The sequence below is a fragment of the Tursiops truncatus genome, chromosome 13 (genome assembly GCF_011762595.2).
Source record: "Tursiops truncatus isolate mTurTru1 chromosome 13, mTurTru1.mat.Y, whole genome shotgun sequence".
NCBI classification, from domain to species: domain Eukaryota; kingdom Metazoa; phylum Chordata; class Mammalia; order Artiodactyla; family Delphinidae; genus Tursiops; species Tursiops truncatus.
This window is the reverse complement of record NC_047046.1, coordinates 28,392,450-28,414,226: the sequence shown is the minus strand read 5'-3', so window position 1 is coordinate 28,414,226 and position 21,777 is coordinate 28,392,450. Positions and strand designations below refer to the sequence as shown.

General features: G+C 47.2%; 1 protein-coding gene across 2 annotated transcripts in view; it reads left to right on the top strand.

Moving 5' to 3' along the window:
- The window catches only part of GNAL (G protein subunit alpha L), a 91,796-nt gene that overhangs the window by 6,142 nt on the left and 63,877 nt on the right, over positions 1-21,777 (top strand). Inside the window, exons 2-5 of one of the 2 annotated variants that reach the window (XM_019920710.3) lie at positions 12,701-12,939; positions 13,171-13,243; positions 13,914-13,968; positions 14,237-14,356. In XM_019920710.3, coding sequence (XP_019776269.1) covers positions 12,798-12,939; positions 13,171-13,243; positions 13,914-13,968; positions 14,237-14,356 — 390 coding nt within the window. In that variant the 5' untranslated portion in view covers positions 12,701-12,797. The remainder of the gene's footprint in view (positions 1-12,700; positions 12,940-13,170; positions 13,244-13,913; positions 13,969-14,236; positions 14,357-21,777) is intronic. The other variant, XM_073790515.1, reaches the window with a different exon arrangement.

Here is a 21,777-nt window from a genome sequence, read left to right as displayed (position 1 = left end):
AAATACTCAACAATAAAAAAAAGTACTGATCGATAACATAGCAACATGGATGAGATTTTTGAGTGTTATGTATACGTGCAAAAGAGTATCTACTTATGATTCTGTTTATACTGAATTCTAGAAGAGGTCAAGCCAGTCGATGGTGATAGAAATCAGAACAGTAGTTTCAGGGGTCAGATTTCTGGAAAAGGTCGTGAAGCACCTTTCTGGGGTCATGGAAATGTTCTGTATCTTGAGTGGGACAGTGATTACACAGGTGTAAACATGTGAGAACTTATCAAACTGTATGCTTAAGATCTATGCATTTCAATGCATTTAAATTTTACTTTTTTTTAAGATAAAGCCCTTAAAAATAGTGCCTAGCATATAGTAGAGGCTTAATAAATGTTTGCTGTTTTTAAAAGGATTTTTTAAAAGGATAGATCAAAACTCAAAAGAGGGACAATTCTAATTATAGAATGAGATAATAAATTATGGCTTGCTACACCAGGGGTCGCCAACCCCAGGCCTGTGGACCCATACCCGTCCCAGCCTGTTACAAACCGAGCTGCCCAGCAGGAGGTGAGTGGTGGGCTAGCAAGCGAAGCTTCATCTGCCGCTCCCATCGCTCTCACTATAGCCTGAACCATACCCCGCCACACACCATCCGCGGAAAAATTGTCTTTTATGAAACCGGTCCCTGGTCCCAAAAGGGTTGGGGACCGCTGTGCTACACCATACCTAAATTTAATATGTTTAATACAAAGATCCTTACTTACCATTTGTAGGATCTGTGTTCTAATGATCCCAAAGATTAAACACCAGATGCTGAAATGGGACCGTGGTATGTGAGTGAGGGCAAGGGTGGTGTAGCTAATCTCTCTGCCATGTGGTCAGAGTGAAAGGGGGGTTGTGGTCAGATTAACTGCTTCTCTAGCCATTTACTGAGCTCCCGGGTGATGCCAGGCGTCACGGGAACATCCACTGGAAATCATTAAATTATAAACTGTTTTGTTACTGGGTCCCATGCTGCCTTGCTACTTTTCTGTTCTGTTCTCCCCTATCTTCTCTCTAAAACAGGACCCCAAACTGAAGTTGTAAAGCTGAAACGCAAAGGCAGAAGGCTGATAGGAAGCCATTCACTGGGCCAACTGTGTAGGGAAATCATAGTCACTTGTTATCATCCAGACTCTACTGTGATAGAATTCCAGCTCAAACAGCCTAAGTTAGAGGCAGAGGAGGCGTCAGCCAGGCTCTGTCTGTCCCGGGTCTTGGTTCTGTGTGTTCACCAGCAGCTCCAACTTCACAAAGTCTCAGGAGCCCAGAGGAAAGAGGCTCTGGTAACAGTTCTGGGTGGACAGCTCAAGTGAGAGCTTAACATTGTTTCCAACTGGTATCTGTTCTTGTCCCAAACCTCAAAGGTGCATTTTAAGATAAATGCATTTAATATTTTCTAAAATTATTTCTAAACTTAATTTCACCATTAATCTTTGAAAAAAGACATTGATTTCTTCATAATTTCTTCTGTTTCCTTACAGTGATGAAATGGACAGAAGCATAGGTTTTTGCTATATCATTGTAAGAAAATGAAAATATTCCTGGATTCCTGTCTTAGACAGTGCATTTTATGATGTATAATCCCAAGCACTATTGCAAGCTAAAGACTCTTAGGCATTTCGAAGGCAAGTTGTTTCCTTGGGAGCCCACGGGTAAGGGACAGGGCTTTCTCCTCTCTTGGGAGAAACCATAAGGCATCACTTAAAGTCCTGAGGTTTAAACACTGGTGGGGTGGACCAGGGAGCAGATGAAATCTCAACAAGAAATGTCAGAACCACTAGTCGGGAAGAGATATCAGGCATCAGTTCTGATTTGCTCTTTGGTCTTTGTGCTGATAGTTTGGTGTTTGGCAGCAAATACAATATCTAAGCCATATTTCTAAAATCCTGGAAATGACACCCAGGATGTGACGTTTGTCGGCTGGAAGGTTCACGTCCTCTAATGCGGAGAGATGGAGCGTTTTCTCCTGAGACGGGAGAGAGAACGAGATTCCCCACCTAATGTCAGGCTGTTCTGAGGCCCTTCAGGACCCGACCACGTGTCTGCCATTGCGCGTGCATGTGTGTGTATGTCTCTGTGTGTCTGTGGGTGTGTCTGAGTGTGCATGTCTCTGTGTGTGCATGTGTCTGTGTGTGCGTCTCTGTGTGTGTGTCTGTGTGTAGTTTGTGCGTGTTTGTGTGTGTGTGTGACTGTGTGTGTGTGCATGTCTATGTGTGTGCGTGTCTGTGGGTCTCTGTGTGTACGTGTGTGTGTATCTGTGTGTGTGAAATATCACCGAGCACCGCCCCTTCAGGGCATGTTACACCATCTGTCTCTGTCCCTCTGTCCCTGCCATTTCTGCCCCCCCCCCCCACTGCTCCCTCTGCCTGGAGAACGGGTCCCCTTTCTTGCACCTGCATGAACGCATCTTAGCTTCACATCTTGCCTTTGTTGTTTCTCTGTTGAGAAGCCTTATTTGATGCCCATTTTTTCTTTCCCTGGGCAGCTCTTTCCTTCACAGAACTTAACCCATTTTGAATTACATTTTCATTCACGTGTTTGCTTAGCGTTGACGCCAGTGAGCTCTTGGGGCCAGAGACCTCATCCTTCGCGTTTCCTGCTGCGTCTCCAGTGTCCTGCACGTGCCTGAAGGCATGTCTTTCAGTAAAGGCACGAATGTCAGGCTTAGGTCAGATGGTGACAAGCAAGTGTAAGCGCTGGCCCGGCAGGCGCCCTGTCCCCTCGTTCCCACCCCCGCTGCACCCCAGCAGGTGGGGACTGTAGGGTTGACCGAGGCTCTAGACCAAGACCACAGGGTCAAGTGGCAAACTTTTCTTTCTTTTTTTTTAGGAGGTTACTTTGTTTTAGTATTTCTTAATCGAGATACTGTTGACAGAAAACATTATATTAGTTTCAGTACAACGAAATGTTTCAGTATTTGTCTATATTGTGAAATGATCACAATAAATCTAGTTAACATCTGTCACCACACATAGTCACCCAAAAAATTGTGTGTGATGAGGACTTTTAAGATCTACTTTCTTAGCAACCTTCAAGTACACGATACAGTATTGTTAACTGTAGTCACCGTGCTGTACACTCCATCCCCAGGACGTATTTATTTTACAACTGGGAGTTTGTACCCTTTGTCCCCCTTCCCCCGTTTCTCGTGGCTCACTCCCCTCTACACACAGGTGGACCCTCCACACCAAAGCATCTATGCCACCTGCTCGCTGGCTCCTTGGCTTCCCTTGGTCCTCTGCCCCTGGAATCCCCTCCCCCATTTTCAAAGGTCATCTCGGGTGTTACCTCCTCTTCCAAGCCTTTCCTGATCCCCTCTGTTGGAAGTGTCTGCTCATTTTATATGTAACTCCCTTAGAATACCTTTCCTTCTGCTATGGACATTCATAAGTTTACCTGGAATCCATGATCAGACTGTATTCTATGGGAGTCATGTCCACTTTGGTTTATCTATTAAACCTCCATGCCACCTGGCAGAACCTGGCATAAAATAAATGGGAAACTATCGTTGACAAAACAGAAATGAGAACGCGGAAATCCTGCCGTGCATTTTAATTCCAACCCAGAAAGATTGCCATCTGTTCTTTTCTTAATTGAAATATAATTCACATACCATGAAATTCACCCTTTTAAAAACTGTACAACTCAGCAGATCTTTAGCGTATTCACAAGGTTGTGGAACCATCACCATTACCTCATTCCAGAACATTTTCATCTTTCCAAAAAGAAGCCCCCTGCCGCTTAGCACTCACCCCTCCCCCTGCCACCCCTGACCACCACTGATCCACTTTATCTCTTTATGGAATTGTCTGTTCTGGACGTTTTGTGTAAAAAGTCACACAATATGTAGTCTTCTGTGTCTGGCTTCTTTCACTTAACAGGATGTTTTCACCCATATAACATGGACCAGCACGTCATTCCTTTTTATGGCCAAATAAAGTCCACCGTATGGATCTGCCACCTGTTACTTATTATCTGTTCTTTCAGTTGGTAGATATAATAGCTAAAATGTGTGTTTCCACTTTTTAGCTATTATGACTAATGCTGCCGTGAATGTTCGTGTACAGGTTATTGTCTGACCATATGTTCTCATTTCTCTTGGGTGCATATCTGGGAGTGGAATGGCTTGGTCATATGGTAACTCTCTGTTTAACTTTTTGATGAACTACCAGACTGTTTTCCAAAGCAGCTGAATCACTTTACATTTTCACTGGCAACATGTGAGGGTTCCAATTTTTCCACGTTCTCATCAACACCTGTTATTGTCCATCTTTTTTTTATTACAGCCATCTTAGTGGGCGTGGAATGGTATACACTGTGCTCTGGCTTGGCATTTCTCTGATGACTAATGTTGCACATCTTTGGGTGCGCCGATTGGCCATTTGTACATATTCCTTTGAGAAATGTCTGTTCAAATACTTTGTTCCTTTTGTAATTGGGTTATTTGTCTTTCTGTTGTTGCGTTGCAGTGGTTTCTTAAATATTCTGTCTGCTGGAGCCTTTTGTTCTTAACCACGTGTAACTCTGCACCTTATACCCTAACCTGCAGAATATCTGTTCAATAGCGAATAATGTCAAGTTTTGCCTCTATTTTTATAATTTTAATTGCCGTGTACAATTGCCTTGCACTATCCATGGTCTAATTCCAAGTTTCTAGATATGGACCTTACCAACATTTACATATTTATGGAGGGTGGGTATGTGGAATTTTCTAAGATGTCAATATACTTTGAAACCCTGTTTTATCAACGTGAATGTGAAATCAACAGAACCCGATAGTTTATGATGAACAGGATAATTTAACAGCAGTAACACAGAAATACAGGGACATGGTGGGGGTGGAAAACAGCGGCCTTAGGAAGAGGGGAGGGAGGGAAGGGATGGGTAGGGGAGGTTGTGTATTTTGAAATAGGCGCGTTGTGAGTTTTGACTAACTGACACGTGAGATACTGCAAACAGAAAAGGAGAAAAGAAGCCGGGAAGGAAGCGAAGTTGGGACGGGGCTGTGGGGACCCAGCGCCTCTCGAGGCGAGGCAGGTGCGCGCGGCCGGTCGTTCCTGTGGCGGTCGCCAGGTGGCGCTGCGGCGCGGGAAGTCCGATGGATGGGCAGCAGCTGCTCCCGGACCGCGGTCCGCACTGGCCGCCGGGCGGGTAGCGGGGAAACCTGCTTGTACTGAGCTCCCAGGTGTGAGTGGTGGTGCTGGGCGAGAGTTGAAAGCGAAGGATGCCCTGCCAGTGGCACAGCGGGCTCTGGAGGGGGGGACCCCACCGACAGGGCCCTTACCTGCGCACACCTGCACACACCTGCACGCGGCAGCATCCCCCAGTGGCGGTTAAAGCGGCGCCTCCTTTGTGTGGTCCCTTTTCTCTCCTGGGAATAATTGTTCTGTGTGCCTGTGTGATGCTGTACATCCCCGGACAGGTCATGCACCTGTCCATTCTGCATGACTGTTCCCGCCATCTCTGTCCCAAGGAGGGCACCCCACCTCCTGACGACCACCGGTTCTAGTTTTGTCCGGCCTGTAATCAATTCTCCACGTAAAACTTGCCCCATCCCTGCCCTGCTGACAACTTTGACTTCCGGCCATCCTGGGGATAAAGAAGCATCCCTAACAGAACCCACAGCCGGAGAGCGTGAGTCGTGACTCCTTGGGACAACACCGGCCATGCCATCAGCACTGCATAAATACTCGGGGAGACTGATGATAAACTCCACACAAACAAAATCCAGCTCGCCAGCAGGTAGGAAGGAAAGGAACCAAGAAATGAGTGAGAGGGGTTCTCACTTCTCCATGACTGATGTTATGTTCCCTTCTCCCCCCCCCTTTATTTATCTCTTTGTTGTTGGCATGGACACATGGTATTTCTATATTGTTCAGTGGCTTAGAAATCACTCCTGTACTTAAATACCTTGGTGCTGAAATCATCCCAGATTTGGCCAAATAGGAGCCCCTTCTGTCTGGTCTTGTGTTCTCGGGAGGTGCCCCCAGCATTTGAAAGCACTTTCCTACTTTCTGGCATAACAATGTTCCAGATTTATCTGTGGCTCCCCTGCCCCCACCCCGGAATCTGCCGTTTCTCTGAGGAGGCCTGGCTCCTCTGGGTTGTGTGATACTGAAGACCAAGGCCTGGGCACTAGGTGCGCTCACCGCCACTGGCGTGTCTAATGCCTGGGTCTTTTCAGCAGACAGAATGAGGGAATAGATGCATGTGGCACATGCACAGGTGTACAGTGTACACACACACGTATGTGCACATAATCACAGACACATACGTACATACTCTAGACATCACGAGCTCATTCCGGTCGCTACAATTCCAGTCCATCCCATGGGCGTGCCTTGCGTTTCGCCATTCCGTGTTTGTCCTTCCTCTTTCTCTCTGAAAATCCTGGTTCTCAGTAACCACCTCAATGCACCTGTCCACCTGCCCCGTCCTGTCATTCACGCACCTAAGGGTTTGGGATTTGCACTGAGTCTCCCTTTTGAACCTCAGTCTTGAATTTATCTGTCGTCTAAATTCATCAAACCGTTCCTACTTAATGAGCAAATAAACCACGAACGGGAAATACAGACGATTCCTAGGCTTTGTCTCCCTTGTTCACAGCCCGCGAGCTTCAGAAAGAGCCCGTGCAACCTTCCTGGGAAAGGCCCGTAGTTCCCACCTATGATGGAGCAAGTTCATGTTCTGTTTAATTTCATATACAGGTTGACGTTCTATTACAAGGGAAACTGTTGCTTTACACTCTGTGAGCCAAATTCTAAAAGAAACCAGTTGCTAAGGCAACTGAGTGAAGAGTTAATTAATTCATCAGTCATTATATGCAGATTAATCTGCCTGAGTTAGCAAGGAGGTGGGCTTGTTTGATTTTTCGTTTTGGAAGAGAGAACGGTGCGATTTTTTTCCCACCAGTCAAAGTTCCTTCTGGAAAGGGCTCAGGCTTTGGGATCAGACAGAGCTCCACCCCCATCAGGCCCCTGTGGAACCTTCGGACCAGCAGCCTTCTCTGCAAAGTGTGGATAATCTTGTAGCTGTTGCGATGATCTGATCAGATGAGCCACTAGAAACAGAGCACCTTTCAGTGTCTTTTTAAAAATAAGACGAAGGGTGACTTACAAAGGTTAACACACATCGCTCTAAGGAAGGAAGTGACATTTTTCTTCACTTGTATAATTGACTACACACCCCTATGTGCTCCCACTGTAATCTCTACAGAATCCCGAGGACTTGATTGCACGTCTGCCCCTCTCTCCTAGCCGATTAAACTGCTTGCGATCAGGGACAAGGTCGAGTTCGTCCTTGTAATCTCAAGGCTACGTGTGTGTAGGATTCAAAAAATGCTCTACGGTGAGTGAATGATGGAAACTCACCGCTTTACAGGCTTCCCTGGAGCCTCCTTCTGACTCCAGGGTGTGCATCGCCACCTGCTGGTCAGAACTATAACTGCAGTAGATGTTTGTAAAGGAGGAATTGAAGTCACGTGGCTGTAATCGGAAGCCTCAAAACGAATAGCGGGAAATCACGGGCGAGAAGGATTTCTGTCTTCAACCACGGTCATGATGAAGACCCTAAATGTAAATTTTTTTCTTGTCTTTTTGTGGTTAAATATACATAACGTATAATTGACCATCTTAACCATTTTTAAGCACACAGCTCAGTGGCGGTTAAGTACATTCTCGTTGTGTAACCATCACCTCCATCATCTCCAGAATTTTTCATCTTCCCAAACTAAAACTCCAACCCCCATCAAACATTGGCTCCCCCTCCCCGTCCACCACTCCCTGGTAACCACCATCCTACTTTCTAATGTATTCAGTGACCACCTCGCGTTTTCACACCAAAACTAAACCCCTGTCTTCGGCACTGAGTTGCATCTTCCAATGAGGATATTTCAGTCCTGGGTTTTTGGACACAGGGTGAAGTCAAAGACAGCTAACCTACCTTTCCTACTCATTCGCTGTTTGGGTTTTTTAAGCCATCAGTTAAAAAGACTGCATCCCTACCCTTTTTGGATGGTACTTCTGAAAGCTCCTTAATACTACTTTGCTGTAGGAGTAGGGAAAAAAGGAATTAATTCAGTAAATTCTAAAATATTTGATTGCAGAGTGCTATGTACAGAAAGGGAATGTTGAAAACGTTTCCCTACTTTTCTATTTAAAAATGTAAAAAAAAATTCACAAGATTTTTAAAGTGTGTTGTGATTAGGTCGTGGGGTGAGAATGCTGCTGAGAATGAAAATAATCCACACAGACCATTTCCACCGAGACACTAAGAAAGGAAAGAGAGAAAACAACGAACTGCAAGGTGTTAAATGACAGGAAGCAGCACGAGGGCCGTGTGCACACAGGCCACTCCACCGCCTCGGCTCCAGCTCCACCAAGTTTGTTTACAAAACTGGGCGCAGCTTTTTGTTTCTTCGGCCTGGTCACTGCATTGAGTGAGGGTTCGGCTCTCCCACTCTGCTTTGTTCCTCTTCTTTAAAATCTTTCAATGTACCTGCTCCAAATGCCTTAGAGTGCAGTTTTAACCTTTACAGTATAAAATGCTAGACCAGTTATTAACGTTTTAAAACATTGATTTTTAAAAATTAAATTCAATATGTCCGCTATCTCATGCCAGACAGCATTCTAGTCACTTTTCAAACTGGCTCAGCATCTCCTGGATCCAGGCCTGTAGTGATGTGAAACAGTTCCTTTGAATTTTTCATTTTGTTAATTAAATTTCTGCGGAGGTCCTCCTTATAACGGGAGACAAATTTTGTTCTCATTGTTATCAACGAGGACTTGGGTCCAGCTAACCAGAGAACAGCTGTGATCTTTTCGACATTTGCCAACTTCAATCGGAGGGGCTCAAACAAAAACAGATTTCAAAATTGTTATTCAAAATTCACAAAACTAAGTACAAAAGAAATTCAAATAATTCAAATGCACTTAGTCAAATGCACTAAGACTTCTGAGACACCTTGTCTTAAACATCAACAAGAGCAGGAAAACACCACTTTGTTTTACGTTTGCCCTTTCGCCCCAAACTTTGTGCCTTCCCAACCCTTCTTGCTGCCCAGGGCGTCCCCCGCCCGGCCGCCCCCTCTGCTGGCAGCGCGCTGCCGGCGGCCCTTCGCCTCCGCAGGTGGGTGTGCGCTGTGCGAGTGGTGCTGATGCTGCGCTGCCGTTGCCTAGCGACAGATGCCGGCACTGCCAGCTCCAGGCTGCTGCCCAACAGCGCCGCTCCCGCGCTCCAGGTGAGCCAGCAGGGATTCTGGATTCTGATCCCAGGGTTCAAAACTCAAATGAGGATCGGTTTCCCAGACCAGACTAGGAAAAGGCCAGGTGACTGGGGTTTTTTTTTTTTTTTTTAAAGTGTCTTGAGCTCCTACCTGATAATAGACTATGTAAAGATGGGCTTGGCATTTCTCATCAGAAAGGTTGCATCGCTTTGTAGGCACGTAGCTTTTATGTTTTGGAGTGGTTAGCAGTGTTCTGTGCACTTACAGTGCAGACGCTGCAGCCAGGCTGCAAGGGTTTAGATCACAGACACACCTCTTATGCACCCTCTAACATTCTGTAAAATAACGGTCACAGTAGTTCCTTTTAGGGTTATTGCAAATGCTAAATAAATTGCTCCATGGAAAGGATTTAGCCCAGGGCCAGTAATCACTGGATAAGTCGTAGAAACGAGTTATTTTAACCCTAATTCCTAGATAAGAACAAGTGATAACCTTTTGCTATGTTTTCAGGGTTCCAGGTTCTAACTTTTTTCTCCCTTTATAAGTTTGGTGGGATTTGTTTTGTCCCCTTTTCTTCCAGCTAACAATTTATAGAAACCTTGGCATTAAAAAAAGAGACAAATCTTTTAAAACATCCCACCGCACTCTATTTTTGTACACCTGTTCTCGCCTCCGACTGCCCCGTCAGCCACCGAACAGGCCACGTGGATGTTGCCGTAGGTGAATGCTTGTGTTAACACAAGGAGTGAGGCCTCACAACAGTGCTAAACAGTGTCCCTCCACAAGCTAAAACTCTTATCCAGCTCAGAATATGGCATGGCACTGCGTGTTTGCTTCTGCTGTGTCAAGAAGAGACACTACTGCTTTTGTTTTTTAAAGAGTATTCTTATTTGGATACAGTACTAAACTGGACAAGTATTTTATGAATTTAAAATCTGGTCGTCAAATTCCTTTCATGAGAACCCACACTTGGAGCGGGAGTTATCTTTGGCCTTCGTGAATTTGTTCATCCATCAAACAAAGACTCAAGGGGCATCTCCCTGGGCCAGGCACTGAACTGGGCACAGCCCAGCAGGTGTGAAGTGCAGGCTCCGCCCCGGCCCTCACTGGGTCTCGAGTCCAGTGGACATTTGAAAGAGCAGCAAACAAACCATTACAGTGTAGGTGCTGTGAGATACTGGAGGACAGAGAAGGGGGCCTGGCCCTGACTGTGGAAGCAGTGGTGAGGCAGGAAGGGTGACTAAGAGTTGGTCAAGTGAAGAAGGGGCCACCCGTCTCGCAGAGAGTGAAGCAGCGCATGCACCCAAGCCAGGCACTCGGGTGTCCATGTGCAAGGGGTCAAAGGGGGGCTGGGGCAGCGCCAGGAAGGGGGGACATGAGAGCTGAAGCTGAGGAGTTTACACGGACCCAGTCTTGATGGACCGTGGCTGGGGGCTTGGCAGTGGTGGGGACAGTGATGTGATGAGATTTGCATTGTCACTGTGGCAGCACTGTGCAGGTGGGCCGGAATGTGTGAGCAGGAGGCCACTTGTGACATCCAGCCTGGACAGTGACCATGGCAACAGCAGATGGGGTAGAAAGAACAGGAACGATGTTTAGGAAACGGACCCAAAGGAATACGGTAACTGGGTTTGCAAGAAGGAAAAGGAGTCAGGAATGACTGCCATGTTCTGGTTGGGAAAATCAGGGGCCTTATTCACAGAGAGAGAGAGGAGCGCGCTGGAGGTGTGGGTGGGCACGGGGAGGAGATCCTGGAGGCACGGTGGTGGAGGTGTGCTTGCCGCACTGGTGGTCAGGAGGGTGGGCTGGGCTGGAGGTCTTGTGTGGCCGTCGTCAGAGCCGCGTGTGCAGAGGATGGGGGAGGCAGTCAGCCCCCGAGGGCAGGGCATTAAGGGGACAAGGGCTGTGCTGGGTCTGAGCCTCCTCTCCAGGTAGAGAGTGGGCGGGAAATCCAAAGGCCACGTCGGGGAAGCCGAAGGACCGGAGAGACTCCAGGAGGGTCAGAGATGGTAAAGACCACAGTTCCTGGATGAAGTTTGACCCCGGGGGTCCACTGATGACCCCGTGAGAGTATTTCAGTGAAGCAGGTGGGCCGAAGCTAGGTGCCAGGACCTGAGGCGTGAATGGGAGGTGGGGAATGGCAAAGGGAGTCAGATCCTGGTTTTAACTCGGAGCCGGTCTGTGGGCAGGACACAGCGGGGCTGACGCAGGGCCTGAGGCTGTAGGATGGGCCGTCAAATGGGACGGAACGTGTTTGTCCGCCCGACGGAACAATCCGTAGAGAAGGGAGGAGAAGAGAGCGGGGAGGCGGGTGAGGCCCGCGGGGCCCAGGGCGCAGGGGCAGGGGCGGCGGAGACCACGGTCCGTGCAGGAGGCCAGGCGCGATGACCGTGAGGGAATACGGTGGAGCCGGAGGGGAGTGGGGACTTGACGGCGGCGTCAGGGCCCCTGGCCTGGAGACCCGAAACTGGTACCAGCGACGTACCGGGAGGCGACCTCCGCGGTCACGGCTCTGCGCCCCCCGCGTCCAGCAGCGCGGATGGGGAGCGACGGGCACCCGCTCAACAGGTGGAAACCAGCAGCCGCCCTCACTGGTTCTGGCAGCGGTGCCAGGCTCGGGGCCACGGCGTCTTCCAGAAAAGTAGCAAAGCTGCTCAGAGCGCGCAGAGAGCCGGGGGCGGGAGGCACACAGGAGGCTGCGGGAGGCGGCGTGGGTGCGCTGGAACCGTCTAGAACGGTAACGGGGGAAGGCGGGGTGCCCGAGCCCGGCACGGACCCTCCCCCTGATAGAATATGCATGATCATGCGCGAGGCCCCGCGCGCTGGGAGCCGGAGGCGGCGCGGGATCCGGGAGCGCACGCCCAGACCTAGTGCCGCTCGGGCTGCGAGGGAGCCGCGCGCCGCGTCCGGACCGCAAGCGGGTGAGCCTCCGCGGGGGCCCTTCGAGGGCGGCCGCCACCCCTCCAGACCCCGGGACCCGCGGCCTGGCCACCCCCGAGGCGGCTCCCCACCCCGCCGCGGAGAGGCCCTAGGGGCTCGGACCCGGGATGGGGCGCGGGTGGCCAGCGGGTGTTCGCAGTTATTGGCGGGGACCCGGTGCGCTCCGTCCCTCCGCGCCGCGTTCGGCCGCCACCGGCGGGGCCCGGGCACCGGGCCGAGCGTGCCTGCTCGGGGTACCCCCGGGCAGCGCATCGGGCGCGGGGCGAGGGGAGGGCCAGCGCCACCCAGCTGGCTCCGGCGGTCCTGCCGCCCTTGGCCCCGTCTCCGCTCACTGCTGTTTATCCAGCAGATAATTCTAAACAAGTGTCTTTAAAAAGTAGTTGGCTCCGCGCGTCTTCCTTGTGTCCTCTTAGTCGAGAGTTCGCGGCGGGGAGGGGGAGGGAGAAGAAACGCCTGTTCCGATCGGAAAACACCGAGAGACCTGAGCATCTCTTTCAGCAGCGAGGAAGAGGGGCCGCCGCAGGATCCACACACACCTACAACTCTCTACTTTTGTGCAATTCCTAACTGCGCCTGACGTCCACGCAAGCGGTCAGGCATGGGGTGTTTGGGCAACAGCAAGACGCCAGAAGACCAGGGCGTCGATGAAAAGGAAAGACGTGAGGCCAACAAAAAGATCGAGAAGCAGTTGCAGAAGGAGCGCCTGGCTTACAAAGCGACTCACCGCCTGCTGCTACTGGGTAAGGCGGGGGGTGCGCGGCGGCGCACTGCCCGAGCGGAGCGCATGGCCCGGGGCGCACGGCCTGGAGCGCGGAGAGGGCCGGGCGGGCAGGGCCCGCGCCCCCGCAGATAGCAAGAGCGCACCTGGAAACGCCCGCGTGGGGGCAGGACACTAGTTCAGTCTCGGTAGGCGTGAGAGATGGCTACGGTCCTCGGCCACAGATCACAGCATTCTCTCTGTTTGTTTGTAGGGGCTGGTGAGTCTGGGAAAAGCACTATCGTCAAACAAATGAGGATCCTGCACGTCAATGGATTTAATCCCGAGTAAGAAATGACCGATTTCGGGTTTGCTTCCCAACTGCATGCACATTTTGTCACTGCTTTCCCGGCCTCCCCAAAGTGTTTTCTCTAAACAGTTAATTTGATCTTTGAGTCGACCTTTTGGGGGAGGGGGGGGCGGATATAGAAGTAAGTTGTTGAATTTGGCATATTTAGGCAAATCTTTCTTCTGGCAGTGTCTACATCAAAATAAAATAACAATATATGATTTATTAAATACTCTTGAGGTATTGATCTGCATTATTGATATTGCGCTGAGCACACTTAACCAATGTGTCTATGTATACTTCTCTCTATATCATTTGTCTGCATCTATTTCAATCAACATATGGATAGATTCAAATAAAACATATTTACAGGTGTAGCCCTGTAGTGTTTATATGCAATAGTCATGATGATTTTGCCATGTTACGTAAAACCTGTGTTGTTGTCTAGAGCTAGAGATTGTGGTGTGTGCACGTTTGTTTAGAGTCCAAACCAGTAAAGGTGGATGTTTTCCTTTTCCACATAAAAAACTTTGCACTGTTGTCCTGGGGCTAATGTTGACCTCAGGTAGTACCATTGTAGACCCCCTGCAGCTGGGAATTTAAAATCCCACTCAACTGATTTGGGGCAATGTGTAAAGTTAATTAATAACCATTCTGTTTTCATACAGGGAGAAGAAACAGAAAATTCTGGACATCCGGAAAAACGTTAAGGATGCTATTGTGGTAAGGATTTTTTTTTTTTTTTTTCGGCCTTGCCGTGCAGCATGCAGGATCTTAGTTCCCCGACCAGGGATTGAACCCGTGCGCCCTGCAGTGGAAGCCACTGGACTGCCAGGGAAATCCCAGGAATTTCTTTTAATATTTGTTCAGTAGTAAGGTTGCACCCTCTGCTCCCTCAAACTGCGTAGACAGAAATTATGCGCTAGATTACCACACATGGAGCCTAAATGGTTTATTTATCCATGTATCTTTTTCCTTCACTCCACTTCAGACGATTGTTTCGGCGATGAGTACTATAATTCCCCCAGTTCCACTGGCCAACCCAGAAAACCAGTTTCGATCAGACTATATCAAGAGCATAGCCCCCATCACTGACTTTGAATATTCCCAGGTAAGTAAATCCTTACTGAAATATTTTAAATGGTACACGGTGGAACAGTTTTTTAACGAGGTGGCTTACTGAGAACCAACGTTAATATTATTTCATCTTTGACTTTCTTCAAAATCTAGCTCTCTGCTTAGGAGAAGTGCTTCCCTCCATACCCAAATATTAACATGTTAAAAATATTAAAGACAATAAGATTGTAAGAAATGCTTTTATGAGTATGTCGGTGGGGGTGATGATCAGGGAGACAGCATACCTCTAAGAAATACTGGTAGTACTTTTTCCTCTGTGTATTCCTAAATCAACAATTAAGCCGTTTCCCAGATAACAAAAAAGTAGAAATTACACAAGCAGAGAGAAAGGCTTTATGGTGTGTGACTGCATCCTTGGGAGTAATAGAACAGAATTCAGTTCACTCTTAAAAGACATGCATCTTTCAGCTCAAATGAGAGGCGCATGCCAGCTGTAGGTCATACATGGATTACTTCTGAATGTTGACTGTATCCTGGGAAAATGTGATTTACTTCAGATCTGCAGGATTTAGGGCTGCTTTTCTAATCGCTTGGATGGCAATGTTGCTTATGTGAAAGGGTGTTATGAATATTAGTCTTCTCTTGTTTGGTGGACGTACGTTTCTTTAAAATATTTTTATTTGGTAATTTGATTAAACATGTCTTGAAGGAGAAAATAGTTTTTCAATTTCTCAGAAAATCATTTTTGTTAACAATTGTGCCCAGAGAGCATGTGTGTGTGTGCATGTGTACCCCTCCAAAACAGTATTTCAAAGTCTCCACTGCCTGGCATGGTGGTCTTGAGACATTTTTCATTCTCAGAATCCTCTTTTCTGAGGGAAGCTGATGCAGGACCCAGTGTGTAAGACAGATGGGCCCATGTGCCCCCTCCCCTCCCCTTCAGTAGAACACACCTGCCCTGTAGGCTCTGTATCCAGATGGCGGATAAGAATTACATTTTAAAGCTTTTTTTTGCATCCTCTCATGTGATTTTTGTTTCTGATAAGCATTCCCATATAGCCAGTGGGAATTTCTAAAAAATATAGCCTAGAATTTCTAAAAAAACAGAGGTAGCGGTGGTGAACTACCTAGAAAAGGGGGCCATGCCAGCTGGCGTGGCAGGCACAGTGTTTTTTAGTTAACTGTGTCTTTAACTGAGTGGTGTGGAGGGGGCTCAAGGAGACGATGGGGGGCCAAAGCCTTGCTTCAGCCAACTGAAGCTCTGGGTCCTCCCAGCTCACTGTGATGATTTACATATTGGAAAAGTCACCCAAGACTGCAAGGTCCTAGCTGAAATCAGGTTGTTCTTATTCAACTTCAGATTTACACATTTATAGACATGTATTTGAGTTTTAAATTTTGTCCTGCATGCTTGCCTAAAAGTCATAATAAAACATTTCCTATGTGGTTCTGATGAAGGGAAAAGTTATTCTTAGCATATAAAGAGAAATTAGCATCGAGATGTATCGATCTGTCACATCTTCTTTCTTCTGTTTATGACAAACTCACATGTGACAAGAGCTCCCAGATTCTATCTGAAATCCAGTAACTCCCACCTGGGTTACTAAGGAATCCAAAGCGCCTAATTTGCAAATGTGTTTTTGAGGTATAGCATGATTTTTAATTAAAAAAATAAAACTGAAGAAACCATTTGCATTGAAGGCATGTATTTTCGTATAGATATGTTGAGGCAACTTAAAAATGATTATCGGGGGCTTCCCTGGTGGCGCAGTGGATGAGAGTCCGCCTGCTGATGCAGGGGACACGGGTTCGTGCCCCGGTCTGGGAAGATCCCACATGCCGCGGAGCGGCTGGGCCTGTGAGCCATGGCCGCTGAGCCTGCGCGTGAGAGGCCACAATAGTGAGAAGCCCGCGTACCGCAAAAAAAAAAAAAAAAAAAAAAAATGATTATTGGAAATCGTAATTAACTATTAATAAAATAAAAGAGAATTGGGAACCAGCAGATGCAAATGCAATTATAATACTTTTTCAGAGGTAATACTTTTTTTGGTAGTTTTTAAACCTGCATTCTGTTGTCATATGTGTCTCTGTCCATGTCAAGTGAGATTATGTTTACAACTGAGCCTACACTTATATAAATGAGGAAATTAATATCTAATATATAACTTTCTTCCTGAAAATTGTGTTTTAATATGCACACAGTTTTCAGTAACACTTATTCTATAGTACTCTGAAATATTCATCACTTATATCATTAGATTAAATAGTTCTTGAATTTATGTTTTGATGATCCCCTTAAGAGTGACATTAAGACAAATCTCTGACTTATATACTAATAACACTTGGTACATTTGAAGACAATTAACTTTTGTTTAAAGAAAATGTGTATTGTAAAAGTCATAAAAGTAGAGCTAACTCAAGTATTTCAGTAGTAAACATAACACGAATTTACTAAGTCTAGTACTTATTTTGGATTAAATCCTTGAGAAAGTCTGTGTCGCAATCCAATTCCTTGAGGATCTTGTTTATTTTCCTGTAGATCTAGAACAATTTTTGAACCAAATATGTCCTATCATTAAAAGTTAATTTCAGAGTTATTTAATTTTAGAAGGAAAACTTAGAAGAATGTTTAAGATTCTTCTTTATTATTAAGAATTTGAGATTCTACGTGAGATTATTCTTTATAATGAAAAATCTACAGTATCTTAGTAGAATCCTAAGAATTTCCTCTAAGAATGTCACACTTGGGTTTACTCTTTACATTGCCTCCTACTTGAATTTCAGTTGGATTATAGAAAGAAGAGTGAGGCTGGCGGGTGGCCTGCCTAGGGGATGGTGCCGGGGGAAGTCAGGGCCAGCATCAGGGCCACAGATCTCACTGGCCTCTTAGGCCTGGTCTGTCCCGACCTGGAAGGGCTCTGGAGCCCTCTCAGAGGGGATTTTCGTGACCTGAGTGTTTTATCAAGGTTGCTCTGGCCTTTGGCGGAGACGGGCTCTGGGGAGGAAGAGGTGACTCCTGTGACAGTCCGGATGGCAGACACCGGGGCAGCCTGGGTGGCCTGGGATGGCTCACTGGCCGTTGCCTGTTCACAGCGTTTTGCTCATGAGCACGCCAGATCACCTCCGCTCTGGACAGGGCTCCACCCGGGACCCCTTCCTGGGACGGCACCCCGTCTGTGCACCCAGCCCATCGACACGGGAAGCAGTAGGAAATACACAGGCTCAGGTGGTGGTCCTGAGAGAACGCACATCACCTGATCATTTACAAAGTGGGAAAATATTGTGGTTGCCCCCGCACTTCCCAAAACTCTTCGCACAATACTGGACAAAATCGCTGACGGATTAAATTGGAGTATTCACTTGTTCGTTTGGTATTTTCTTCCCAAAATGTGGTTATTTTATTAGCTCCCTTAAAAGTGTGTTTTGTTGGCATTTATAAGGGTCAGTGGATAAGTGAGGCTTAGTGAGAAATGTGAAAGCGGTCAGGTCAGTCAGTACTCTGTTATCACCACCCATTTCCTAAGTGAACGTTTATCAGAATCGCATGTGGTCACACACCCGGAGAGCAGGCGTTACTCTTCCCAGCAAACATTTGCTTGGGGTACAGGCCAGCTCGCCAGAGTGGACCTGGCCTTCCCCGGGAGCCTGCCCGCCCACCGTGGGCCTTGGCTCCACTTCAGAGCAAGTTGTGACCTGGAGCAAGAGGCCTCCCGCTCGGCGGACAACAGGGTGGGAGCTGGGCTTCCTGGGGCAGCGCTGCAGAGGGCGATGGGCTGGGAGCCCTGCCAGGTGCCAGCGCCGGTGGCTCCCAGCTGCCCCTCCTTTGGGGAGTATATGCAGAATCCTGATTCACACCATCCAGGCTAGTGGTTTTCCTTGTGATATTTTAAGCAACTGAACCCTCTCGCTCCCCCACCCCAAAAAGCCTTGGAAGCCCACCGTACAAGTCAGGTAGGAGCGCCCAGGCCGCAGCCCCACAGGGACCCCCAGCATCTGCCCTGGACCCCACCAGGCACCGTCGGAAACCACAGGGGGGTGGGGTGGCAGGTGGCTCCAGAGCCAGACCACCTGGGCCCAGATCAGACCCGTGGCTGGATCTGAGCAGTGTCCCCAACGCCTCCCAGCCTGCCTGGGGGTGTCTCAGCTGTCCCCAAGGGGCGATCCTTGCCTCTCAGATTACAGAAGCCCAGGTGAGAGCCCGCCCAGGTAACCCCTGCCTGGTCTCCGTCACCAGCAGCCCCCAAACACTGAGACACTGTATGTGCCAGGCACTTTGCTAAGTGTTAGGAGCACAGAATAGCGATGAATCAGAAGGTCTTGCCATATAGTGAGAGACAGATCATAAACAGAAAATTCCAATATGCCAGGGTAGCGCTGTGAGGCCACAGCAAACAAAGAGGAAAGAGGACTTACTGTCTAAGGAAGCACTCAGGTACCCTGCTTCCTTGTCAGAAGTACAAGCTACCCGGACTAGCGCATCGATATTAACACATCCAGGAGTCTAATCTTCTCAACAAGTATGACCAAAGAGTCGACCAGAATAGCCAATACCTTATAGTTTGCAAAGTCCCACCCTGCCCTCTTCCTCTCCCTGCACCTTAGTTTCAGTCAGATTCTCCTAAACCGGCCCTGGTCCTCCTGCTTTGCCACCTTCTCTGCCTGCGTCTGTCCTGCCCTCCAGGTGGCCTCACCGGCCACAGGTTCTCTGAGGCCCCTGGACGCACCCGTATTTGCGAGATCTCAGATCTCGGTCAGACCTTCCACCTTGCCCCTGGGGTTCCAGGTCCCACCCAGTTTTGCCACAAGTTCCAACAAGCTTCTGGCTGTTCTTCCAACCGAGCACTCCCCCACACGCCTCTGCCTTGTGCTGCCTGGTGATGGGGGCTGAGCCGGTCCCCACCCACAGGGAGCTCACACCAAAATGTCCCATTTCCAGAGCCGGTGTCTTTTCAGGACACTTACCCGTTTTGAATTTTCGTAAATAAAATATTTAAAATGTCCTAGGGTATGTTCTCTAGTTATTAAAAAAAAAAAAAAAACCTCATCCAGGGGCCGCCCTCTGTCTGTGCCCCTGGAATGTGCTCAGGGGCTGGTCTGAATTGGGAGGGGGCGCTTTCTCCATCAGAGACCTGCCTCCAGGACTCCCATGGCTTCTGTCCAAACGCTGCCAGGCGGAGGGTGGCTCAGACAGTTAGCGCTTAGATCCGTCCTGCACGTTCCTTGTGCTGGGGAAAGGAAGGGCTGTCCTTTTAGTAAAATATCCCAGTTAGATAATTAGTCACACTAGGGCTTCACAGAAGATACTTTTTTAAAATTCCATCTTCTTCTTTGAAATATTATCATAAGGGATATTCCTAATAAATAATAACTTTTTTTGAAGCAATTTTCAACTTACCCCCAAAATGCAAAAGTAGGACAAAGAACTCCCATACCCCGCACCCAGGTTCATCAAGAGGTAACCTCTGGCCACATTTGCTCTCTGGCCCTGTCTATACTAAAACACACCTTTACGAGCCATTTGATAGCTGGTTGCAGCCATCGTGCTCCCCATAAATACTTCAGTGTGTATTTCCTACAAACAAGGCCCTCCGCTTGTATAACCAAAGCACAATTATCAAAATTAGGGGATTTAGCATTAATACAATGCCTATGCAGATTTCACCAGTTGTCCCAATAATTATAGTGAAATTATAGTAATAATAATAATTCTGTTGGTAACCCTGGTCAATAATCCAATGCAGGGTCTGGTGGCCTTCCCAGTGGTTGGGGACATTAACTCTGGTCACTTAGTGAAGGTGGGGTCTGCCTCTTTCTCCTCTGTAAAGTTACCTCCCCCTCTTGTAACTCATGAGTACGTTTGGGGAATATCCTTTGAGACTGTGTAGACACCCTGTTCTTTTCAAAACTTCCACACTCTCATTTTAGCGCACTAATAAATTTCATCCACAATAAATATTTAAGAGGGAAAGCTGTTGACAATTCTTTCAATTATTTCTAAATCCCATAAAGAGAAGTAAATAGAGTGTGGAGCCTGGTGCTGCCTTGCGTATGATAAAAAGCTTGTCATTCATGCTGTTAACAATCAGAGTTTGTGAGGGTCACTCAGAGCAGCATCCTCTCGTCTATACCCTCACGGCGAGAAATCTGGGCTGAAACCACGAGACACTTTTTCCCTAAAGTATTTTTCTTTATAGAAATACACTCTAAGGGTTACAAAGTAAGGCAACATTTTTTTTAAATTCCTTGGAGAAGATGTCACTGAAACTTTAGATCCTTTGAAAGTCTGAGATTTTTGTTGTCGGGGTTGCCCTCAAATTTGGATGTATTGGAAGTTTGTCATCAGGTTTACCAAAGCAAAGTTCACTTCTGAGGACACTTGCACTTTTCAGAAGCATTTGACATTAAAAATACCATAGTAATGGGGCATTTTGTCCTTACCATTGCAGTTTTTTTTTTATTTTATTGAAGTATAGTTGGCTTACAATGTTGTATTGATTTCTGCTGTACAGCAAAGTGACGCAGTTATGTGTATGTGTATATATATATATATATACTCTTTTTCATATTCTTTTCCATTATCATTTATCCCAGGATATTGAATATAGCTCCCTGTGCTATACAGTAGGACCTTGTTGTTTATCCATTGTATATATAATAGTTTGCATCTGCTCATCTCAAACCCCCAGTCCTTCTCTCCCCTACCCCACCTTCCCCTTGACAACCACAAGTCTGTTCTCTATGTCTGTGAGTCTGTTTCTGTCCCGTAGATAAGTTCATGTCGTATTGTAGATTCCACATATAAGTGATATCATATGGTATTTGTCTTTCTCTGTCTGACTTACTTAATATAATAATCTCTAGGTCTATCCATGTTGCTGCAAATGGCATTATTTCATTCCTTTTAAGGCTGCATAATATTCCTTACCTTTGCAGTTTTATGTAACTCTGAGAGAAAACGTTTTTACCTTTTCATCTATCTCTCCGGAAACGGAGGAAGGAGCAGAATGAGTTGATCTTCTTGTGTCAAATTAAGGCTTGAGTGAGTCAACACACGTGGCTTATGACACAGGTACATGAGGTTTTCAGAAGCAGAAAAATGAAGTTGCTCCTGAGAAGATTCCTTTGAAACACTGACTTTTCAAGTTTTTAGTTTTGCATGAGAATGTCATCCATGAATATGTGGGGTTTTTCTTCACCTCTTAAAATAATCCCACACAGTTTTTATCCTGTCCTTTATGACGGCATATAGATTGAATTAAATCAACTTCACATGTAACGTTCTCACTGCACATAGCAATTTCATGTTTTAAGTTGTATTTGTATTTGTTTGAATAGGAAGTGTCTGTGTGTGGCACAAAATCCAAAAGATAGGAAAGAATGACAAGTCCTTCCTCACTCCTGCCCCCAGGCACCCACGTGTCGTCCCCAGAGACAGCCAAGGTGACGTAAAATCGA